General features: G+C 43.5%; 2 protein-coding genes across 2 annotated transcripts; one reads left to right on the top strand and one right to left on the bottom strand.

The window, feature by feature from the left end:
• Window positions 1-13147: 13147 nt before the first annotated feature.
• mrps28 (mitochondrial ribosomal protein S28) lies at window positions 13148-13843 on the bottom strand (the record flags this gene model as incomplete). The annotated part of the gene is made up of 1 exon (XM_080543034.1): window positions 13148-13843. The coding sequence occupies one exon, from the start codon at window positions 13841-13843 to the stop codon at window positions 13328-13330; it is 516 nt and encodes a 171-aa protein (XP_080399160.1). The 3' UTR covers window positions 13148-13327.
• Window positions 13844-17459: 3616 nt separating this feature from the next.
• Window positions 17460-22112, top strand: LOC308168437 (uncharacterized protein; the record flags this gene model as incomplete). Its single annotated transcript, XM_080543029.1, has 7 exons — window positions 17460-17612; window positions 18185-18309; window positions 18437-18503; window positions 18681-18837; window positions 20272-20417; window positions 21323-21433; window positions 21942-22112. 7 exons carry the CDS (start codon window positions 17460-17462, stop codon window positions 22110-22112), a joined length of 930 nt encoding a protein of 309 aa, XP_080399155.1.
• Between the last annotated feature and the right edge of the window lie 3217 nt (window positions 22113-25329).

The following is a 25329-nucleotide window of genomic DNA, read 5'->3' as shown; positions in this document are numbered from 1 at the left end:
GAGTTGCAAAATGAATAGAATATATAGTCAAGACATTGACAAGGTTAGAAATAATGATTTTTATTTGAAATAATAATTTTGTCCTTCAAACTTTGCTTTCGTCAAAGAATGCTCCCTTTGCAGCAATTACAGCATTGCAGACCTTTGGCATTCTAGCTGTTAATTTGTTGAGGTAATTTCACCCCACGCTTCCTGAAGCACCTCCCACAAGTTGGATTGGCTTGATGGGCACTTCTTGCGTACCATACGGTCAAGCTGCTCCCACAACAGCTCAATGGGGTTGAGATCTAGTGACTCCGCTGGCCACTCCATTACAGACAGAATACTAGCTGCCTGATTCTTCCCTAAATAGTTCTTGCATAATTTGGAGGTGTGCTTTGGGTCATTGTCCTGTTGTAGGAGGAAATTGGCTCCAATCAAGCGCTGTCCACAGGGTATGGCAAGGCGTTGCAAAATTGAGTGATAGCCTTCCTAATTCAAAATCCCTTTTACCTTGTACAAATCTCCCACGTTACCAGCACCAAAGCAGCCCCAGACCATCACATTACCTTCACCATGCTTGACAGATGGTGTCAGGCACTCTTCCAGCATCTTTTCACTTGTTCTGCGTCTCACAAATGTTCTTCAGTGTGATCCAAACACCTCAAACTTCGATTTGTCTGTCCATAACACTTTTTTCAAATCTTCCTCTGTCCAATGTCTGTGTTCTTTTGCCCATATTAATCTTTTCCTTTTATTGGCCAGTGTCAGATATGGCTTTTTCTTTGCCACTCTGCCTAGAAGGCCAGCATCCCGGAGTCGCCTCTTCACTGTAGACTGTACACTGTTCACTGTTGACACTGGCGTTTGAGGGTACCATTTAATGAAGCTGCCAGTTCAGGACCTGTGAGGCGTCTATTTCTCAAACTAGAGACTCTAATGTACTTGTCTTCTTGCTCAGTTGGGCACCGGGGCCTCCCACTTCTCTTTCTACTCTGGTTAGAGCCTGTTTGTGCTGTTCTCTGAAGGGAGTAGTACACACCGTTGTAGAAAATGTTCCGTTTCTTTGGCAATTTCTCACATGGAATAGCCTTAATTTCTAAGAACAAGAATAGACTGTCGAGTTTCATATGAAAGTTCTGTTTTTCTGGCCATTTTGAGAGTATAATCGAACCCACAAATGTGATGCTCCAGATACTCAACTAGCTCAAAGGAAGGCCATTTGTATAGCTTAGGGGTAGGGGTGGTGAGTTCAAATCCCGCCTGAAACCACACCACTACTAGTGTGCCCTTGAGTAAGGCCCTCAGCCCTCAGTTACTCCAGGGGGAATGTCCCTGTAATTCGTAATTGTAAATCGCTTTGGATTAAAAGCGTCTGCTAAAAGGCTAAATTAAATTAAATTAAAATTAGCTTCTCTAACCAGCAAAACTGTTTTCAGCTGTGCTAACGTAATTGCAAAAGGGTTTTCTAGGTTTTTCTTTTTAACGCGATTAGCAAACACAATGTACCATTAGAACACTGGAGTGACGGTTGCTGGAAATGGGCCTCTATACACCTATGTAGATATTCCATTAAAAAACAGATGTTTGCAGCTAGAATAGTCATTTTCCACATTAACAATGTATAGAGTGTATTTCTGATTCATTTAATGTTATCTTCATTGACAAAAAACTGTGCTTTTCTTTCAAAAATAAGGAAATTTCTAAGTGACCACTAACTTTTGAACGGTAGTGTATATGTATATATATATATATATATATATATATATATATATATATATATCAGGGTTTCCGTTAGAAAAATTTGCCGTCGGACATCGTGTCCGGGAAGAATTCGATTTACCGGACAAACGTGATATATTCCGGTCATCATATTAAAATATAATAAAACATTTTCTTTTTCAAAATCATATATTTTCTCCAAATCTAATATAGCTGTTTGTCGCGGTGATTACTGTTGTGTAGCGGGCGGCCTATATATGCCATTTAATGTCTATTTCTCATCCGATACGATTAGATGCGAGCTATATAATATATAATAATATAACATGATTTGACGCATGCGCGCTATGCCATGCGTCAAATCCAGCGCTGAACGGGTCCAGCGCTGAACGGGCGCCTCACTGGGAACTGAACAGACAGCATCGATCAATGAACGGACTCCACATTACGTTAACTGAAGTTTGTTAAATTGTTTGGGATTAATGTGAGTTTTCTATTTTCTCTTTACAGTTTTACCCTTTTTTTTTTTTAATCAATAAAACAACGTCATTTCTATAAGTCTCGCTGGTTGGGAAGGCATTTCGTTTAGCTCGGGAGTATGACAATGGGAAGAACATAACTGTTTATTGAGAAACAATTGATAGGCAGTCTGGGATACGTATATAAAGAAATACCACAATGTCTAGATGTATAACATTTTATTGAACAGTAACAGTGCAAGCATGTAGGCTACGGGGAACAGGGATTTTGGTCAGTAGGTCCTTTGTACAGAGGGCGTTTCTCTCCGACAACGCGTTCCCAGGTACCATGGAAGTCATAGGTAGTCCAGCACACTGACAGAGAGACAGACAGACAGACAGACAGACAGACAGACAGACAGACAGACAGATAGACAGACAGACAGACAGTCAGCTTACTTCTACCCTTTTGAGTGGAATTACTCCTTTAATTAGCTGTTAGCCATCTCAAAGCCCCCTGAGCTGCTCGTCAACACTGAGAATAGACCACATTATAGAAACCAAAACACCGTTTTTTTAAATCCACAGGGAATAACCGAGAGTGTAAGGAAAGGCACACCCAGCGCTGTCAGTGGTGGGGAGACTTGAAGTGGCTTTGCTTGATTTCCATCACAGATTCAAGGATTGAAACACTGATGAAAATAGGGAGTAATAGTGATGGGATTATCTTAGATTATTTTAGATTAGATTAGATTAGATTAGGTGAGATTCAACTTTATTGTCATTGCAGAGTACAAGTACCAGACAACAAAATGCAGTTTAGCATCTAACCAGAAGTGCAAATAGTGATATAAAAACAAACACTTAACTTTCGGGGAAACTGCTAAAATAAAATAAATTAAATACATTTAAAAAGAAAGCGACTATTAGCACCGCCGAATGACAACAAACGTATGAGTAATGAGTAAAACAATGTCACTTTTATAGTATGTTGTTTAACTTGCCGTTCGGTCGCCATGGCTCTGGTGTGTGTAGCAGCTTCAGCTAGCTGGCTGGAAACTTCTAGGGGTGCGTTCGTAAACACGCTCTGAGAGCGCCGGAGCGCACGCTGGCTTCGATGTCACAGAGCGACCGAGTCGTTCGATTGGACGAGAGGCGTTCCGCGAGTGCTGATCGGATTTCCAGAGCGTGTTTACGAACGCACCCAGCCAGCTTTAGCGAATTGTATTCATAGCTTTCAGTCACGTGGTTTCTTCCCTAGCAACCACCAACCTGAAGGGCAAAAAGTATCATAGCAACATCGCTCAACATGGCTGCCTACTATTTAGACCACCTCACTCATGAAGAACTATCAAGATACACGACGGTGATAGGAGTGGAGGATTGACACCATTCAAATAGTGTTGGATTCCCTGTCTTCTACTCTATCCGGACACGTTGGAATTATTTTCCTAACCCCCGGAGAATCAAAGTTATTGACCTGCAAAGGGTGCCTCCTTGACCGGCTTTTCCCGTGAATAACACCGGTTATGGAGGTGGTACAAACATAAGACTATTATTGCTAAATTCACCATCAGTATACGGTCATTTTGAGCCCTTAACCACCGCGCTGACACCCCGAGAAGATATACTTTTAATATGAAACTCGATCAACCGGGCGTTCACCGGCTGCTGGACGAAACTCCCAACTCCAGCTGTCGGCGAGGGAATATTTATATCCGGGAATTCGCTCCTTGCTGTGTCCACGGTGATAGGAGTGGAGGATCGACTCCATTCAAATAGTGTTGGATTCCCTGTCATCTACTCTATCCGGACACGTTGGAATTATTTTCCTAACCCCCGGAGAATCAAAGTTATTGACCTGCAAAGGGTGCCTCCTTGACCGGCTTTTCCCGTGAATAACACCGGTTATGGAGGTGGTACAAACATAAGACTATTATTGCTAAATTCACCATCAGTATACGGTCATTTTGAGCTCTTAACCAACGCGCTGACACCCCGAGAAGATATACTTTTAATATGAAACTCGATCAACCGGGCGTTCACCGGCTGCTGGACGAAACTCCCAACTCCCGCTGTCAGCGAGGCGAGGGAATATTTATATCCGGGAATTCGCTCCTTGCTGTGTCCACGGTGATAGGAGTGGAGGATCGACTCCATTCAAATAGTGTTGGATTCCCTGTCTTCTACTCTATCCGGACACGTTGGAATTATTTTCCTAACCCACGGGAAAAAAAAGTTATTAACCCGCAAAAAGTGGGTTTTGCCCGTGGGTTTTGCCCGCAAAAAGTGCCTTTTGCCCGTCAGGTGGGCGTTTCCACTATGCTGTGACGTCACATGAAAGCTATGAATTCAAAGGGAATTATTTTCACCGGACAATATGTCCGACGACTTTTCAATTTGTCGGACTTCACCAAATTTTACCGGACAAAGACCGGTAATTGCCGGTTAACGGAAACCCAGATATATATATATATATATATATATATATATATATATATATATATATGCTATCCACATAGAATAGCACCTATGGGTATAACCATTCAGACAGTATAATGGTAGCCAATATAACACATGTAAGCATGGATGTGTATGATTGCTATTGAATTATTGAATGAATTATTATACATGTTTATCAATTCTGGAACATTCTTGTATGAACAGTTTGTGCAATATTAAAAAACAGACCTGGCCTTACAGATTTACCTTTTACATTTACTTTTATCGAAAGCGGCTTACAACAAATACATTTGACTAAGTAAGTGAATCATCTATCCATCAGTTATCATGAGCATAGCATAGTAGGAAAAGGTCATCTCTGCTCGGTCCAGGGGCCATTGGTGAAAGGAGAGAGAGAGAGAGAGAGAGAGAGAGAGAGAGAGAGAGAGGGAGAGAGAGAGAGAGAGAGAGAGAGAGGGGGAAGGAGAGAGAGAGGGAAGGAGAGAGAGAAAGAGAGAGAGAGGGATATTATCGGCAGTCATAATGATAGAAGGAGGACGCATTACTGGTCAGAGATGACAGTGAGGGGGGCTCTGTTTGGGCTCATATAACTGTAGTTACACACAGACATGAGGTCACTATAACTAGTTAGACACAGACATGAGGTCACTATAACTAGTTAGACACAGACATGAGGTCACTATAACTAGTTACACACAGACATGAGGTCACTATAACTGTAGTTAGACACAGACATGAGGTCACTATAACTGTAGTTAGACACAGACATGAGGTCACTATAACTGTAGTTAGACACAGACATTAGGTCACTATAACTAGTTAGACACAGACATGAGGTCACCATAACTAGTTAGACACAGACATGAGGTCACTATAACTAGTTAGACACAGACATGAGGTCACTATAACTAGTTAGACACAGACATGAGGTCACTATAACTGTAGTTAGACACAGACATGAGGTCACTATAACTAGTTAGACACAGACATGAGGTCACTATAACTGTAGTTAGACACAGACATGAGGTCACTATAACTGTAGTTAGACACAGACATTAGGTCACTATAACTAGTTAGACACAGACATGAGGTCACTATAACTAGTTAGACACAGACATGAGGTCACTATAACTAGTTAGACACAGACATGAGGTCACTATAACTAGTTAGACACAGACATGAGGTCACTATAACTAGTTAGACACAGACATGAGGTCACTATAACTAGTTACACACAGACATGAGGTCACTATAACTAGTTAGACACAGACATGAGGTCACTATAACTAGTTACACAAAGATATGAGGTCACTATAACTAGTTAGACACAGACATGAGGTCACTATAACTAGTTAGACACAGACATGAGGTCACTATAACTGTAGTTAGACACAGACATGAGGTCACTATAACTAGTTAGACACAGACATGAGGTCACTATAACTAGTTAGACACAGACATGAGGTCACTATAACTAGTTACACAAAGATATGAGGTCACTATAACTAGTTACACACAGACATTAGGTCACTATAACTAGTTAGACACAGACATGAGGTCACTATAACTAGTTAGACACAGACATGAGGTCACTATAACTGTAGTTAGACACAGACATGAGGTCACTATAACTAGTTAGACACAGACATGAGGTCACTATAACTGTAGTTAGACACAGATATGAGGTCACTATAACTGTAGTTAGACACAGATATGAGGTCACTATAACTAGTTAGACACAGACATGAGGTCACTATAACTGTAGTTAGACACAGACATGAGGTCACTATAACTGTAGTTAGACACAGACATGAGGTCACTATAACTAGTTACACACATACATGAGGTCACTATAACTAGTTAGACACAGACATGAGGTCACTATAACTAGTTAGACACAGACATGAGGTCACTATAACTAGTTAGACACAGACATGAGGTCACTATAACTGTAGTTAGACACAGACATGAGGTCACTATAACTAGTTAGACACAGACATGAGGTCACTATAACTAGTTAGACACAGACATGAGGTCACTATAACTAGTTAGACACAGACATGAGGTCACTATAACTAGTTAGACAGAGACATGAGGTCACTATAACTAGTTACACACAGACATGAGGTCACTATAACTAGTTAGACACAGACATGAGGTCACTATAACTGTAGTTACACACAGACATGAGGTCACTATAACTAGTTAGACACATACATGAGGTCACTATAACTAGTTAGACACAGACATGAGGTCACTATAACTAGTTAGACAGACATGAGGTCACTATAACTAGTTAGACAGACATGAGGTCACTATAACTAGTTAGACACAGACATGAGGTCACTATAACTAGTTAGACAAAGACATGAGGTCACTATAACTGTAGTTACACACAGACATGAGGTCACTATAACTAGTTAGACACAGACATGAGGTCACTATAACTAGTTAGACAGACATGAGGTCACTATAACTAGTTACACACAGACATGAGGTCACTATAACTAGTTAGACACAGACATTAGGTCACTATAACTGTAGTTAGACACAGATATGAGGTCACAATAACTGTAGTTAGACACAGACATGAGGTCACTATAACTGTAGTTAGACACAGACATGAGGTCACTATAACTAGTTAGACACAGACATGAGGTCACTTTAACTAGTTAGACACAGATATGAGGTCACTATAACTAGTTAGACAGACATGAGGTCACTATAACTAGTTAGACACAGACATGAGGTCACTATAACTAGTTACACACAGACATGAGGTCACTATAACTAGTTAGACACAGACATGAGGTCACTATAACTAGTTAGACACAGACATGAGGTCACTATAACTGTAGTTAGACACAGATATGAGGTCACTATAACTAGTTAGACACAGACATGAGGTCACTATAACTGTAGTTAGACACAGACATGAGGTCACTATAACTAGTTACACACAGACATGAGGTCACTATAACTAGTTACACACAGACATGAGGTCACTATAACTAGTTAGACACAGACATGAGGTCACTATAACTAGTTAGACACAGACATGAGGTCACTATAACTGTAGTTAGACACAGACATGAGGTCACTATAACTGTAGTTAGACACAGACATGAGGTCACTATAACTAGTTACACACAGACATGAGGTCACTATAACTAGTTAGACACAGACATGAGGTCACTATAACTGTAGTTAGACACAGATATGAGGTCACTATAACTGTAGTTAGACACAGACATGAGGTCACTATAACTAGTTAGACACAGACATGAGGTCACTATAACTAGTTACACACAGACATGAGGTCACTATAACTGTAGTTAGACACAGATATGAGGTCACTATAACTGTAGTTAGACACAGACATGAGGTACTATAACTGTAGTTAGACACAGATATGAGGTCACTATAACTAGTTAGACACAGACATGAGGTCACTATAACTAGTTAGACACAGACATGAGGTCACTATAACTAGTTAGACACAGACATGAGGTCACTATAACTGTAGTTAGACACAGATATGAGGTCACTATAACTAGTTAGACACAGATATGAGGTCACTATAACTAGTTAGTGTGGGAAAAATGTCTTTAATACAATAACAATGTGACAATGTTTACTGAAAACTGTGTGAATGACAAGAATGCAGAGCAGGATACTCTCATGTGATAAACAAAGGTTTTACGACTACTGATAAGCAGGGGGCTTCGGAGGAGAAGAAGCGCTGTTCCTTCTCACTCTGTGACAGTCATGTCTATTTGAACTTTGAACAGTTGAACCTACTATGACCAACCCCAGGACAAACTGCCCACTTGTAAACCTATAAATGTGATCAACTGGGACTGCCCCGTAGAGCCATTGTGATTGAGACCTCTGTTTTGATGGCCAGACAATCGCTCCTTCTTGCAAGAACTAAATAAATACTCTTAATGATTTGAAATGTCTCAGTCCCCTGGTTACAAAGTTTAGCATTCTGTAGATTTGAATCTGACAGAAGATTAGAGATTAGAAACAGTGAACTACATAAAACGACAGGGAAACAATATTGATAAGTAGAAGATGGAGATGGTTAGTAGGTTCAACTGTTGGTCAAAATAGACATGACTGTCACAGAGTGAGAAGGAACAGCGCCTCTTCTCCTCATAAGCCCTCTGCTTATCAGTAGTGTTAAAACCTCTGTCTATCACATGAGAGTATGGTGTCTTCCATTCTAAAACCTCTGTCTATCTATGGTGTCTTCCATTCTTGCCATTCATACAGTCTTAAGTAATCATTGTCACATTGTTATTGTATTAAAGACATTTTTCCCACATCTTCCTAGGCCAGAATTGATGGTTTTTATGGTTTTTATTTGACTGTTTATGCACTCAGCCCCTTCATTTAACTTTCAAAATGGAGGTCCCATTCCTCAACGTTCACATGGACTACTTTACTGTTACTGAAACTGGAATAATCCAGACTCCAACTCGGTCTGTTACCTCCCACAGAGTCGCTACGGCAACAGAGGACGCAGTAATCATACAGGTTGGCCCTTCCAGCTCAACAGCTCAACTAAAACAGCTCCTCAAGCTAATAGGCCGCCACTGCGCCAGCGAAACCATGACGACGACCTGTGGACAGGTTCTCTTTCAGTCGACTCGATGCGACCCCTCACTATGGGACCCTGAACACCCTGAGTCTTGTTCTGCAGGGCCACAGCTCCTCTGTCCAGCTGGGTCTGCAGACGGGTCCACGCTGCCGTGAGAGCTCCCCCTGCAGGCCTCACCTGGAACAGCAAGAACCCGAATCAAACCTGAATAGGTGACCTGGTGGTCTCCTGGCTGTGCTAGCCAGTAGCTAAGGCTAGTGTAGTTGTTGTTTCTTCATCGGTATTGAAGCGCAGGAGAAATATCAGAATCTGAATGATCTGATGAAATTCCCAGTTGCACAGTGTTATATAGACACAGTCACTCCCATAAGGTGATGCTGATCTGGAATACATTCTGACCTTTGGATGTTTATCAGCCTCTTTTATAGTGTCATCAAAGCAGAGATGGTGAATGGACTGCACTTATATAGCGCCTTTATCCAAAGCGCTTTACAACAGCCTCTCATTCACCCATTCACACACCAATGGCGGCAAGCTACCATGCAAGGCGCCCGGCCCGCTCACTGGGAGCAATTTTGGGGTTCAGTGTCTTGCCCAAGGACACTTCGACATGTGGCCAGCCGGGGCTCGAACCGCCGATCTGCCGACCTTGCGATCATTAGACGTCGGCTCTACCTCCTGCGCCACAGCCTCCACAGCCGCAGAGATAAATGTTGATTCACATGTAAATTGCAGTTTCTGGTAAACACCAGTAGGAATTTCCTCTACACTAGGCTATAGCATCATTTCAGAGATTAGCTATGATTAGCAGCTTGATCTAGTTTTTTGAGCACTGTTATGTTGCACTGTTTCAAATCAGGCAAGACCATTAAGACCATCTTGGTCTTTAACCTACACAGTGTGTAATTGATTCCTACGCAAATCAGAGACGCTATAAAAACAAAGATATTAATTCCAAAATTACAGGAACTATTGTTTTTGCATTACGATGGACTCAATTCAACTTATTGAGTAATTTGTTAATGACATTTTTGCATTTTAGCAAATTTTACTTACGTACATGGGGTATTTCTTGTATTTTAATTTTAATAAATGTAGCCTAATGGAATTTTTTAAAATGTGTTTTCACTTTGTCATTCTGGGGTATTGTGTGTGGATTGAGGCAAATTCTTTTAATTTAATCCATTTTTTATTTAGTCTATAACCAGGGGTGCACATAACTGGTGCGCCAGTGCGCATGCGTCGCCAAAATGCATTCTGCGCGGCAGTTCAGCTGCATGAACGCGCTCTTGCGCACCAACAGCTGGGAGCGCTGGGAGAGGAATTTACTTCCTCAAAAATCCAGCTGCTGACTGCTGACTGCTGCATCACTGAGGCACCCGACGAGCCGTCAAAAATGTCCAAGAAGCAAGCCCCACTAAGTAACTATTTGCCGGCGCTTCCCCTCACGAAAACATTCGGAAAGTATCGTAACTCGTACTTTCATTCCGCGTATCGCGTATCGCACTGTTATCACGGTTATCACGCCGACACGTGAAAATTCAGTCCCGAACGACTCGTCGCTAAAAGGAAAAACAACACCAAGGGACTTCACGTTTCTTTACTCTGAAGCTTTCAAACGTTCGACGTTTGTTTTACAGCTTCATTATCGCACCTCGACCCCTGACCCAGGGAATATGGTTGGGAATTCTATTAGAAAAAGAAAAGAAAAAAAGACTTCGTTGCACAATCAAAATAATGAGCTATTTAAAGTGATGGCCTACATTACAACATCCTCTACCATGGTTGAAATTGAGGACAGTATTAACAGCAGTCAAGAGAGCAGTGATGATGATGATTAAGCTTGTAGCATAAGTAAATGCTTAGGCTGTAACTTTTTGTTGAAAATTTGATTTCAGTGTTTACAGAACAGAGCAGTGCTTAAAGAGATGTCAGTTGATTTCATTGTGTTTAAAGAACAGACATTCAGTTAGTGCTTAAAGAGATGTCAGTTGATTTCATTGTGTTTAAAGGAGTCTGACAGACTTTCATGCTTAAAGAGCAGTCATTTGATTTTGCATTTGTTTCTTTTGTTTTGCACACAATAATTTGTTCGTTCATCTTTATTTATGAATAAATGTTGTTTTGCTAATATAAGTTATCCATGTATCCCTTTTTCATCCATCCTGTGGGACGGGTCGTGACTCGCAAGCTCGGGGAGCACCAAGCAGCATCCCTAGGTGCTCCTCTGAGCACTGGCCCCAAAAAGTTATGTGCACCCCTGTCTATAACACAACAAAATGTGGAAAAAATGAAAGGGTCTGAATACTTTCTGCATGCACTGTATAGCCTCCATAGGCCTAGTTTAACCACAACTCACAGGTACTCATGCTATGAACTAAATTGTTTAATTTGTCTACATTTGTACTTTGTGTCTACATTTTTGATTGTGTTGTCATGTTCATGACTAACTAACTAGCAGTAATGCTGCTCTCATGGAAGGTCATGTCTTGTCAAGTTTACTGACATCCCCCCAATGTGAGCCAACAGCGCCATCTGCTGGACAGATAAGGTATGGTTGGATGAATGAACAGCAAAAACCAAGGTCTTGTCGTGAGGTCTGCCCTACCAACCGACACTGCTATTGGTTCATGAATTACAAACAGCTTGACAGTGTGTGTGTTTGTGTGAGTGTATGTGTTAGTTTCTGAGAGTGTGTGTGTTTCATGAGTTATACAGCTTGACAGTAGAGATGTCAGAAGACCGTGTCCTAACCTCGTCCCCAGGCTGGCCTTAGAGTGACTTGACCTTAGAGAGAGAGACTTGACCTTAGAGGGAGTGACTTGACCTTAGAGAGTGACTTGACCTTAGAGAGAGAGACTTGACCTTAGAGAGTGACTTGACCTTAGAGAGAGAGACTTGACCTTAGAGGGAGTGACTTGACCTTAGAGAGTGACTTGGCCTTAGAGAGAGACTTGACCTTAGAGAGTGACTTGGCCTTAGAGAGACTTGACCTTAGAGGGAGTGACTTGACCTCAAAAGAGACTTGACCTTAGAGGGACTGACTTGACCTTAGAGGGAGTGACTTGACCTTAGAGAGTGACTTGGCCTTAGAGAGAGAGACTTGACCTTAGATGGAGTGACTTGGCCTTAGAGAGCACATTTACTGAGTCAAGTATTTGACATGATTAGGTTGGTTACTGAGCTGCACAGTAAAGGTCAGAGGTCAAACCCTCTCAGGTCCAGTGGGGTTGTCATGAAACATCCAGTTCATCACAAATCGTTTGCCTGGTTTAGTTTTGGCAGTTGATCAGTCAACAAACAGGCTTCTCTCATAGCGGGCCACTTACTGCTAGATTTAGGCTACCACTTAGATAAACACATGTAGACTATTGAATTGGCTTAAAATAGACATGCAAACAAAAAGGAAGAACTCATAGTGCTGCATTTTGACATAATTCTTATCGCATTTCCCCCCGTTGAGCTGTATAGCGGCACTTATTAAAGAGAAGTGCTCTTATGACACTTAACTCCTCCTACTGTCCCGGCTCGCTCCAGGTCTGTTGTAATGGAGAAGCGTTTCTGAAAGTACGGTAGGGGTAGGATACAAATGCGTGCCGTACTGGTCTGGTCAATGGAAAAGCGCCAATACTCTGCCCGAGCTTCATCCCTCTCCTCTGTTCTCATCCTCCTGGACCTGTCTGCTGCCTTCGACACAGTAAACCACCTGATCCTTCATCCAGTCTGCCAGAGATTACTTTTCTTGCGATGATGGATAGATGATTCATTTACTTACATGTATTTGTTGCAAGTTGCTTTGGTCTGCTTTAATGCCAAAACTGTAATGTGAATGGATTAACCGTTCAAACCGGTTTTAAATAATCTGGTTTGGATGATTGTGATGATGATACTGAAACACGCAACCACTCTACATGTCACAACACATTTATTGTTCAATGTCTCTCCTGGAGTTACAACATAGAAACGAGGGAATTGAGTAGATGGTGACATCAACATCAACATCAATAAACAAACAAGTGTCCGTTTTGGCTACAGGGTATATTCAGACCTCAGATGGAGTCAACGCAGCCCTTAGCCTCCTGTAGCCTCTCCCAGCTCTCTACTCTTTGGTGGCCTTGGCGTCCTTGCTGTCCATCAGCCCTATGAGGTAACAGTCCGCCTCTAGGAGGGTCGTGTCGGTGTTGGCACCCAGGAACCGGGACGTGAGCTCCAGGTCCTCCAGGCGGAGACGGACGCGCACGCCGCGTTGGTACTTCTCTCCGTCCGCCTCCGGCCGCTTACAGACGCAGTGGAACTTGGCGCCAAAGTCAACGTACAGATCGTCTCGGATCACGTGGAATATCTTACCGACAACAACTTTGTCCCGGGCCGGTCCCATCTGCGTCAGAGGGGAGTGTCGCAGCAGCGACGCGAAAGACGCGTCGTCCCGGGAGGAGACGCCGCGTCTGACGGCGCCTTTCACCGACGCAGCGAAACCGCCGCTCGTCTTCGGTCTATCCGCTGCCGCATCCCCGGTGTCCGTGCTGCGCGACGACGTCGGGACATACTTGGGTGTTTTCGGGAACAAGACGCGGGTCCCCGGTCTCAGAGACACAACCTTCCACAGGGCCGCCATGATGCTGGCACAGCCTGCCGCTAAGGATGCTGGGTGATGGTGTCAAATGACGTCGTATTTTTTAGGCACTACATCTTAAAGGCGCCGCTAAGGTTAACAGACTACAGACTATCAATAAATTTCTGTACAAACTGATTAAATGAAGCCGGGGATATCTGTCAAGACCATTGATATCAATTTAGAGCGATTACAATAATGTGTGATGTGTGTTACTGCCGTTTAAGCAATATCACACGAGAGGGAGTGCTGTTATACTGAATATCAGCAGCACGGCTGTGATTCGGTCGTAGGTACGAGACAGTGTCATTTATATTCGTTTTAACATTTATTCTAATTTACAGCCTACATAATTATTGTTCTGTTGCTCTTTTTTCCATTGTCTTTTTAAACTATTTTTGCTCATATATTGTTGTTTTTTCTATGTCCTATGCACCAACCTCACCAAAGTCCATTGTGATTGTGATGTGTCCTCTGTGTGTGTGGTGTCAGTCCCACTCTGGCCACTAGAGGGCAGCAGTCCAGGTCCAGTGAGATGGAGGAGTCTCTCAGTGCAGGTTTCTCCTCCTGCCTCAGGTCCGGTCTGCAGCAGTTGATGGCAACCAGTTGGTTATTTGCTCATTGGGCTCGACATTAAGGCTTGTCCGCTTGTCCGGGACAAGTACATTTTATGTTCGGACAAGTGGACTTCCTCCTGCAGTTGTCCGATGGACAAGTCAAAACAAAAAAAGAAATCAATATGTATTAATATCTGCAAAACATTAATTCCTCCTTCCGATCTGAATAGTAAAAAAATAAATAGACTAGGCATATAGTTTTAAAAAAATGTGTAAATATTCCTAGATATTCATCCCTTTTGTGGCCAATCTTAATCTAAAAGGGTTAGGGTTAGGGTAATCACTGATTACCCCATCGTAATAATTTAAAATAATTACAAAATATTGTTTAATGAATACATTTGTACACACAAAATTAAGGATACATCATTATCAAATCAATAGTAGTCAAATGTGTTATTTGCATACACATACACTCACTGGCCACTTCATTAGGCACACCTTGGGGTTGGACCCCCTCTTTTGCCTTCAGAACTGCCATAATTCTTCGTGGCATAGATTCAACAAGGTGCTGGAAACATTCTTCAGAGATTTTGGTCCATATTGACACTATAATATCACGCAACAGCCCGTCTGGCACCAACAACCATGCCAGGTTCAAAGTCACTTAAATCACCTTTATTTCCCATTCTGATGCTGGTTTGAACTTCAGCAGATCGTCTTGACCATGTCTACATGCCTAAATGCATTGAGTTGCTGCCACATGATTGGCTGATTAGATATTTGCGTTAACAAGCAGTTGAAAAGGTGTACCTAAGGAAGTGGCCGGTGAGAGTATAATATATTATTATTAATATTATTGCTTTTTCAAAATCTTTGGATTTGGACAAGTAACTTGAGCTCTCGGACAAGTAAAAGATAAGTTCACTTGTCCGAAGGACAAGTACCTGAAAAAGCTTAATGTCAAGCCCTGAGTATCTACGTGTCTATTAAGATAGACATGCAGGCAGACAGGCAGGCAGTCAGACAGATATTTTTTCTACTGATTTCAGGGATAGTGATGAGATTCCATGGGTGCAAGGAGAGGATGAGGTTGTAGCAGCAGAGGGTGAGGTAGCAGATGAGAGGATGAGGTTGTAGCAGCAGAGGGTGAGGTAGCAGATGAGGATGAGGAGGTTGTAGCAGCAGAGGGTCAGGGTGAGGTAGCAGATGAGGATGAGGAGGTTGTAAAAGCAGAGGGTGAGGTAGCAGATGAGGATGAGGAGGTTGTAGCAGCAGAGAGTCAGGGTGAGGTAGCAGATGAGACGATGAGGTTGTAGCAGCAGAGGGTGAGGTAGCAGATGAGGATGAGGAGGTTGTAGCAGCAGAGAGTCAGGGTGAGGTAGCAGATGAGAGGATGAGGTTGTAGCAGCAGAGGGTCAGGGTGAGGTAGCAGATGAGGATGAGGAGGTTGTAGCAGCAGAGGGTCAGGGTGAGGTAGCAGATGAGGATTAGGAGGTTGTAGCAGCAGAGGGTCAGGGTGAGGTAGCAGATGAGGATGATGATGTTGTAGCAGCAGAGGGTGAGGCAGCAGATGAGGATGAGGAGGTTGTAGCAGCAGAGAGTGAGGTAGCAGATGAGGATGGTGAGGTTGTAGCAGCAGAGGGTCAGGGTGAGGTAGCAGATGAGGATGATGAGGAAGATGAAATATGAAATGAATCTCCATGTTTTGGATCTGATGATGGTCACCTGTGTGTCATGCCTCACAGGAACAGTTTCAAGGCTGCTCACCTCACAGGAACAGTTTCGAGGCTGCTCACCTCACAGGAACAGTTTCAAGGCTGCTCACCTCACAGGAACAGTTTCAAGGCTGCTCACCTCACAGCAGGGGTCCCCAAACTACGGCCCGCCCCCACACTTGGACCGGCCCTTTGAACAACGTCAATTTTCTACAGGCGTTGCACTCGGTGGATTTCTGTCATTTCTGACTGCAATAGCGGCACTGCGCCGACGTGGTGGCGGGGGCGCTGTTTCGCAAATAAGTTATCTTTAGTTTTTGCTAGTGAAATAGCTGATAGTTGATGTTGACTGCTCAAGGAGAATACATATTTGAAAGTACAGAATGCCTGAGAGCCTTATATTGCATTATATTACATTATATTTTGATCATCTGGTGCCTGAATATTGTGTTTTCCTTTGCATAAATAATGACATTTCCACCATAAATTGATGCAGAAAGGTCACAAATTGGTGCATATCAATTCACCAGAATGGTAGAAATTAAGTGTTTGATGCTCGTTTAAGGACCCCCAGACAGCCCTGCTTCATGGGTCCCCCCGTGTATGATGAGGGTCCTCCCTCATGTATCAGACTGTAAAACTGATTATATTTCATTGACATATCACTATAGGTATAAATTCCATCCAAATTCAACTGTTTAGACTTTGTTTGCATCCACCAGTGCTCTCCTGCGCGCAATTGCTTTGCGCAACCGCCTCCATTTCACTCGGTTCCATATTATTTTATGTTAGAGACCGACCCAGGCCCCCCATCACAGAAAGGAAAAATGATGTGGCCCTCACAGAAAAAAGTTTGGGGACCCCTGCCTCACAGGAACAGTTTCAAGGCTGCTCACCAAAAGTAGAATGAGAAAATGAGCATATGACAGCATGTTACTGTGGTCAATGTTTCATGAGTGTTAGTCAATGTTAAAATAATTACATCTCTTCAATGTCTTCCAGTTCTTTTTAAGTGACAAATATCAATAAAAGTCTACTTGTGTGACTTCACAACTGTTCGGACCTGACGTCCATTGCAATGGACATGAAATAAAGCAATAAAGAGATTACCTTTTTGAAAATCGTTTGAGCCTCATTTCAACAGGTAATATGAGTCAGAAAAACGTTGTAATAATTCAGGTCTGAAGGGGTTAATAGGTGATGCTTTATCCTATTGGCCCATGATTGTCACATGACTCAAGAGGTGGAAGCCAGCTACCAGAAATGTGTCGCTGGAGTCTGTATGCATACTTCTGAATACACGTTTCATTTATCACGTCGTTTCACTAACATATTATCCCCAAAATGAAGATACCTGTGGTTGATTTTGGAACTTACAAATTGGGAGAAAACGATGTTTCGGACGACCAAATACAGATGTTAAGCAAGGAGTTAAAAACAGCCTTTACTGAAGTGGGGTTTGTCTATCTGGAGAACACAGGCATACTGCAACAACATGTGAGTGCCAGAAACATCAGAGAAGTTGATTCATTTCATATTCTGCGTTCAAGTTGATTTATAGACCAATAAAGAGTGATTATGGCATAGGCCTAATTTTATTATTATTATTATTAATAATAATAATAATACACCTTTATTTAACCAGGGTAGTCATATCGAGACAGCCCTTTTTTCAAATAATTATGTTCATTCACACATTTTAACCATTTAGCAGACGCTTTTATCCAAAGCACTTGAAAATTAGAGATTACAGGGACAGTGAGTCTCCCTGGAGTAATTTAGGACTGAGGGTCTTACTGTTAGTGGTGGTGTTCCCAGGTCTTACTCAAGGACACACTAGTGGTGGTGTTCCCAGGTCTTACGCAAGGACACACTAGTGGTGGTGTTCCCAGGTCTTACTCAAGGGCACACTAGTGGTGGTGTTCCCAGGTCTTACTCAAGGGCACACTAGTGGTGGTGTTCTCAGGTGGGATTTGAACTCATGACCTTCTAATCACCAGTCCATCTCACTAACCACTAGGCCACTACCCCTACCTTTCCCTGACAAGAGAACTGCATTCTCATCTTAGGTGGACAGAGTTATGGATGTATCAAGGAAATTCTTCCTTCAACCAGACGAACTGAAAATGCCCTTCAGCAGGAAGAGTTTTGCAAACAACCCCAACCACGGCTGGGTGTCTTCAGAGACCGAGAGGTACGCTATACTGCCATGACAACATCTGGATGTGCACGTTTACCAACAGCACAGTGCTAAGCTTTGATATGCCGTGCACTGCTTTGGTTTAAAGCCTACCACCGTCTCTGCCCTGCAATGTTACCAGGTTAAACCCCTCCAGACCAGGAGACTTGAAGGAAGCCTTCAACACTGCATCCCTTCGAACAGACATTGTAATGACCTATTTCATTATCTCTTCATCTCCCGTCAACCTTTATTGCCGTAGCAGTAGACTAACCCTAACCCTACTTCTTTTTTAATGAGTGTTAGGGGCAAAGTGTCATTTGTGTGTGTGTGTGTGTCGACCTCATTGACCTCGGTGTTCTTATGTAAGTCCTCTTGCTCCGTAGGAGTGGCCGTCGTCAGAAGGTGTGGCAGGATTCCAGGAGACCCAGTCCTCGTTCTTCCTGCTCTGTAAAGACCTCTCCCTCCGGGTGCTCAGGGTGATGGCTCATGGCCTAGGCCTGGAGGCTGACGTCTTCCTTGGTGCACACAGACACATAGGGAGTAGGTAGTAGACTAGCTGGTCTCAGGGGGGTTCGTACTGTGTAAGCAAGGCCGTAACTACTGTTGAGTACACCGAGGCAGGGCACTCCGCAAAACCTAGTGGCCGTTGTAGTTCTCACTTGTAGTTCTGGCCAGAAAGTCAACTCCCAGGGGAGGGGGGGGGGGGGGGAATACGACCAGTTTCAAGACAGTCAGTCAATCTTTGTGTTTTCAGAGGGGCAGTTAGTTTGAGCAATGTGGTGCTTATCACTGATCTACACATCCACTTTGGTAAAGAAAGAAGCACCTTACAGTCACACATCACACACAACCCTTTTATACGTACCAAAGCAATCAAATTGTTTTTAGTATTGAATATAATTTGTTCAGGATTTAATTTGATGCACAATCCACCCTTTGTGACTAAGACGAAGACTAGTTTGAATTGAGAAAAACGAGACCCAGAGTGGGCTGTTTGTGCGCCTGTGTGTGAAGCATGAATACAGAATGAGAGGATGGTTGTTTAATCGGTGGAGTTCGCGGAGTGCCGTTACACCCCCTAGCTGTGCCAACATCCACGATATACCACGGCTTCTCGTTCCATAAGGCTTTTATACAACGGTTACCACATTTATCTATCGATATTTCACAAAAGAAAGACAAGACAAACTTTTAATTAATGTATTTTAATGTAACTGTTTTATTGTAAGTGTATTCATCCGCTGAACAGTTAGTTTATCAGTTGCTAAGCAACGGTAAGAATGTAACTTCGATAACGGTAATATATACAAACGCGGAGTAATATGAAAATATGTGTCAACATTCCATTTAGCCGTGCGTATATCATGGATATCGGCACGGCTGGAACGCAAACTGACCAATAGAGACAATGGACCAAACTGACCAATAGAGACAATGGACCAAACTGACCAATAGAGACAATGGACCAAACTGACCAATAGAGACAGTGGACCAAACTGACCAATAGAGACAATGGACCAAACTGACCAATAGAGACAATGGACCAAACTGACCAATAGAGACAATGGACCAAACAGACCAATAGAGACAGTGGACCAAACTGACCAATAGAGACAATGGACCAAACTGACCAATAGAGACAATGGACCAAACTGACCAATAGAGACAATGGACCAAACTGACCAATAGAGACAATGGACCAAACAGACCAATAGAGACAGTGGACCAAACTGACCAATAGAGACAATGGACCAAACTGACCAATAGAGACAATGGACCAAACAGACCAATAGAGACAGTGGACCAAACTGACCAATAGAGACAATGGACTAAACTGACCAATAGAGACAGTGGACCAAACTGACCAATAGAGACAATGGACCAAACTGACCAATAGAGACAATGGACCAAACTGACCAATAGAGACAATGGACCAGGTCTATCCATTGTAAGATACTGTACGTCCCCCCGTAGGCGATGACAACGGCAGCACGCTGAGGAGCCTGTACTACCCCCCGGTGCAGAGAGGCAGCGTGAAGGAGGGCCAGCTGCGCTGTGGAGAACACTCCGACTACGGCAGCATCACTCTGGTCTTCCAGAGCCACGAAGGAGGTCTGCAGGTAACAGCAACAGTCTCTGTATTCAATGTGCTAGAAACCAAACACAGCTAACCCAGTAAACAAAGAGTCCAAAAGACGTCCTCAGGGAAGCCGGAATGTGGGTTCGTCCAGGTGACGTCTTTCTAGGACGTCCAGATGACGTCTTTCTAGGATGTCCAGATGACGTCTTTCTAGGACGTCCAGGTGACGTCTTTAGGACGTCTTATGGACTACAGAATCTTACTAAAGACGTCTTTTGGACTCTTCGTTTACTGGAAATACCCTTCTTGATAAAAGTGTGCCAGGTGTGTGTGTGTAACCTTTAAATGGTTGGAAGAAATGTGACAGAAAAGTACCCTAAAAAAATATATTATATATATATATTATATATATATACTTATATAGCGCTTTTATCCAAAGCGATAACGGCCTCTCATTCACACATTCACACACCAATGGCGGCAAGCTACCATGCAAGGCGCCGGCCCGAACACTGGGAGCAATTTGGGGTTCAGTGTCTTGCCCAAGGACACTTCGACATGTTCCCACCCGGGGCTCGAATCGCCGATCTGCCACCCTTGCGATCATTAGACGGCGGTTCTACCTCCTGCGCCACAGCCGCCCCAAATGATAGTTGATGATATGATAGTTAGTGTTAAGAAATATGACGAGAAATCTGCCCTGTGCATTTCACTCTATGGGAATGGACCAAACTGACCGATAGAGACACTGGACCAAACTGACCAATAGAGACACTGGACCAAACTGACCAATAGAGACAATGGACCAAACTGACCAATAGAGACAATGGACCAAACTGACCAATAGAGACAATGGACCAAACTGACCAATAGCAGACAATGGACCGGATCTATCCGTTGTATGACTGACAGTTAATGCTGGCCCTGTCCCATATTTCCCCCTAGGTGCTCAGCCGGGCCGGGGAGTATGTGTCTGCCCCCAGCATCCCCGGGACGGTGCTGGTCAACATAGCGGACCTGATGCAGAGGTGGACCAGTGATGTGTTCACATCTGCAGTACGTTTTCACATCTTTCCTCAACTGTTTCCAGATAAACGTTTTAGACTAGCTATGTTATGGCCTTGGTTAATTTTTACTTGTTGATGAAAGGATGATGAAGGAAGCAATTTACCATGAGAGGAAGGGGGTTGTGGACTCATTTGGTAAATGAGTTCACAACCCCCGCCCTCCAATGGTCAATTGCTTTTCTACAACAGCCACCACATAATATCAAAAATAAATACACAGTTGTAACATTAAATTCATGTATTTACAATCATTAATCGTTTCAGAATACATATATCCTTCCGCCACAGAATATAGTCCCATAAACCAGATCAACCATTGCATTGTAGGTCAGCACAGGTGTTCTTAATCAGATTGATTGGGAGGCGCATTGATACTGGAAATGCGGTCTGAACTGTGGGTCGTTGAGATATTTACCACTGTTGCTAGCCAATCAGAATCCAGTATCCAAACATGCTGTTGGAGAATGATTGTTTTAGCCCAAACTTTTCCCTCTTAGGTCCATAGGGTTCTGCTGCCCCCTGCTGGTGACAGGAGCACACGCCAGTCTCTGGCCTTCTTCGTGCAGCCAGACGATGAGGCCGTTGTCAGCTGTTGTCACGGGCCAGACAAGTATCCTCCAGTCCAGGCTGGGGCCTACCTCACCCAGCGCTTCAATGACTCCTACTGAAGGAAGGGAACATTTCCAGTGTCCAGCATTATTTTATTTTTTAAATCAATTGTCCACGTAATGCCCTCTTTTAATAGTTTAATTACAGTTTTTAGACTGTTGTGGTATTTATGTGAAGGTTTTTGGAATTGTGTCTGTGCCTTGAAATGCAATAGAAAGTTTTGTGAAAAGAGATAGAAGAGCTCACTAAGTATACAGCAATACGACACGCTGCACAGAACAGCAGCAGGACAGTAGTGGCCAAGTGCACGGTCCCTCACCCCCGTTAGTGAACTGTCTCAGGCCTTGTCCATACGGAGACACATTTGGGTGTATCCGCCAACGTTTTTTTATCGTATGGCCGTTTCGTCCACACAGAACAGCGTTCTGGGAGCCTGAAGACGCTATTTTTTGAAACCGGGTCCCAGAGTGAACAAACATGAAGACGCCACGCTTGTATGTCCGTCTTTACAAGCCAGACGCATCTTTCCTGAACCGATGACGCCATAGCCCCACCTCTCCCTAACCCGCATGCGCTAACCCAGCCAACAACAACAACAACAACAACAACAACAACAACATCGTGCTGCAGAAGCTATTGAGCTTGATTGGGCTTTTACAGCAAAATGTACTGCTGCTCTACTACCACCGCCAGCAACACATGGACATGGAGAACAGCTACAACATGTTCTTCAATATTGAATATTATATTATTAAATTATATTCAATAATTATTGTATTTTCCGCCATTGTTCTTCTTCGTGTGATTGTTCATCGCACAAGTTTTGCGCATGCTCCATTCTTCTTCTCTGTTTTTGGTGTAATGTGTGGCAGCGTTTCAGCATTTTCTGTGGTTTCGTTTGGACGCACATATTTCTTCAGAGAACTTTTTTTTAAATGAAAAAGAAAAATATGGGGTCTGTCTCCGTGTGGACGGGGCCTCAGTTCTACTGCAGTGGAAGGGTGACTCAGGATAAAAGAAAGTAATCAGTTTACTGCACAGCCACATCCAATTCACCACCCCTCATGTCGTATTCTGATTGAGAAAATAGACCAAGAGACCAAAGGTCAACAGTCCTCAACCCAACCCAGCCAATGTCCCTCCAAGAGACCAAAGGTCAACAGTCCTCAACCCAACCCAGCCAATGTCCCTCCAAGAGACCAAAGGTCAACAGTCCTCAACCCAACCCAGCCAATGTCCCTCCAAGAGACCAAAGGTCAACAGTCCTCAACCCAACCCAGCCAATGTCCCTCCAAGAGACCAAAGGTCAACAGTCCTCAACCCAACCCAGCCAATGTCCCTCCAAGAGACCAAAGGTCAACAGTCCCCAACCCAGCCAATGTCCCTCCAAGAGACCAAAGGTCAACAGTCCTCAACCCAACCCAGCCAATGTCCCTCCAAGAGACCAGGGGTCAACAGTGTTCAGCCCAGCACCAAACAGCCTGGTCCTATGGTGGATATCCTAGCCTAGGGGATAACATATTGTCAAGTTTAAATTGTGTTAAGGTTGTATATATTGAAATGACCATTGGGTCAGTAAATCATTCTACATCTGAGACAATGGACACCAGTTCATTCTACACCTGAGACAATGGACACCAGTTCTACACCTGAGACAATGGACACCAGTTCATTCTACACCTGAGACACTGGAGACCAGTTCATTCTATACCTGAGACAATGGACACCAGTTCTACACCTGAGACAATGGACACCAGTTCTACACCTGAGACAATGGACACCAGTTCTACACCTGAGACAATGGACACCAGTTCTACACCTGAGACACTGGAGACCAGTTCTACACCTGAGACATTGGAGACCAGTTCTACACCTGAGACACTGGACACCAGTTCTACACCTGAGACATTGGAGACCAGTTCTACACCTGAGACACTGGAGACCAGTTCTACACCTGAGACACTGGAGACCAGTTCTACACCTGAGACAATGGACACCAGTTCTACACCTGAGACAATGGACACCAGTTCTACACCTGAGACATTGGAGACCAGTTCTACACCTGAGACATTGGAGACCAGCTCCGCCACTTAAGTGCTGGCATTTGCATTGTCATAAGGACCTGATCACCTCTTGTGTGCCCTGGGTCTGTCTGGAACACCCAGAAACTGGAAACAAGGTAACCCCTTCTGTGATCACTCTGCGCAGAGGATCCTGGGAAGGACTGGAGAGGCCTTGCCGACCTGTATACATGTGAGGTGTGTTCAGGACTTAATAATAATAATAATAATAATAATAATAATAATCCATTGTATTTATATAGCGCTTTTCCGGGGCTCAAATATGTTGACAATATGGGGGAAAACAGAAGACACAGAAACAACAAGCAACAGATAACATGAGCATATAGAACACAGAGTTAACGAACAGGCACAGGGAACAATTAACACAGCAATGTCCAGGGGGGGTAGGAGGTGGCAGGGTTAGGGGAGATGGTTAGGGGTAGGGAAGGTTGTATGCATGTCCAGGGAGGGAGGGGGGTGGCAGGGTTATGTGAGATGGTTAGGGGAGGGGGGTGGCAGGGTTAGGGGAGAGGGTTAGGGGTAGGGGAGGTTGTATGCATGTCCAAGGGGGTGGGGGGTGGCAGGGTTAGGGGAGATGGTTAGGGGAGGGGGGTGGCAGGGTTAGGGGAGATGGTTAGGGGAGGGGGGTGGCAGGGTTAGGGGAGATGGTTAGGGGAGGGGGGTGGCAGGGTTAGGGGAGATGGTTAGGTTGGGATGAGAGAGATGGTTTTCTGCTCCCAAATGTTAAACTTGTGTCCTAGCGGTGTTTACTGTCAGCAGATGACTCAGACGTACGTAGCCAGTCAGACAGCCAGGGACGTGTGTGTGTGTGTCTTGGGGAGGGTAAAGATGGAACTGGATGGTTTAGTTTGTTAACATGGTTGTTTGTGACTTAGTGGTTCGCTCAGTTAATGGAAACGGGTTCCTCTGCTTTCTAAAGTATAGAAACAGCTGTTGTGTTGAAAAGATCAAGTACAGTATAACTAACCACCCTAAGCAGTGTACACTCTTTTCAAGTACAGTAGAACTAACCACCCTAAGTAGTGTACACTCTGTTTGAAGCACTTATCTGTCCTCTCTGCCATCTAATACTGTACCAGGAGCTTTGTACAAATAAAACATGCCTTTATTTTGGAAAGAGATTATGTGTTTACATTTGATCCATTTAATTTGTATTGCATAGAAACAGATGTGCATTAGAAATTAAATATGA

This window comes from Nansenia antarctica (assembly GCF_963989245.1).
Source record: "Nansenia antarctica genome assembly, chromosome: 12".
NCBI lineage: Eukaryota > Metazoa > Chordata > Actinopteri > Argentiniformes > Microstomatidae > Nansenia > Nansenia antarctica.
The sequence above is the reverse complement of the archived record's forward strand: the minus strand, read 5'-3'. Positions and strand labels throughout refer to the sequence as shown.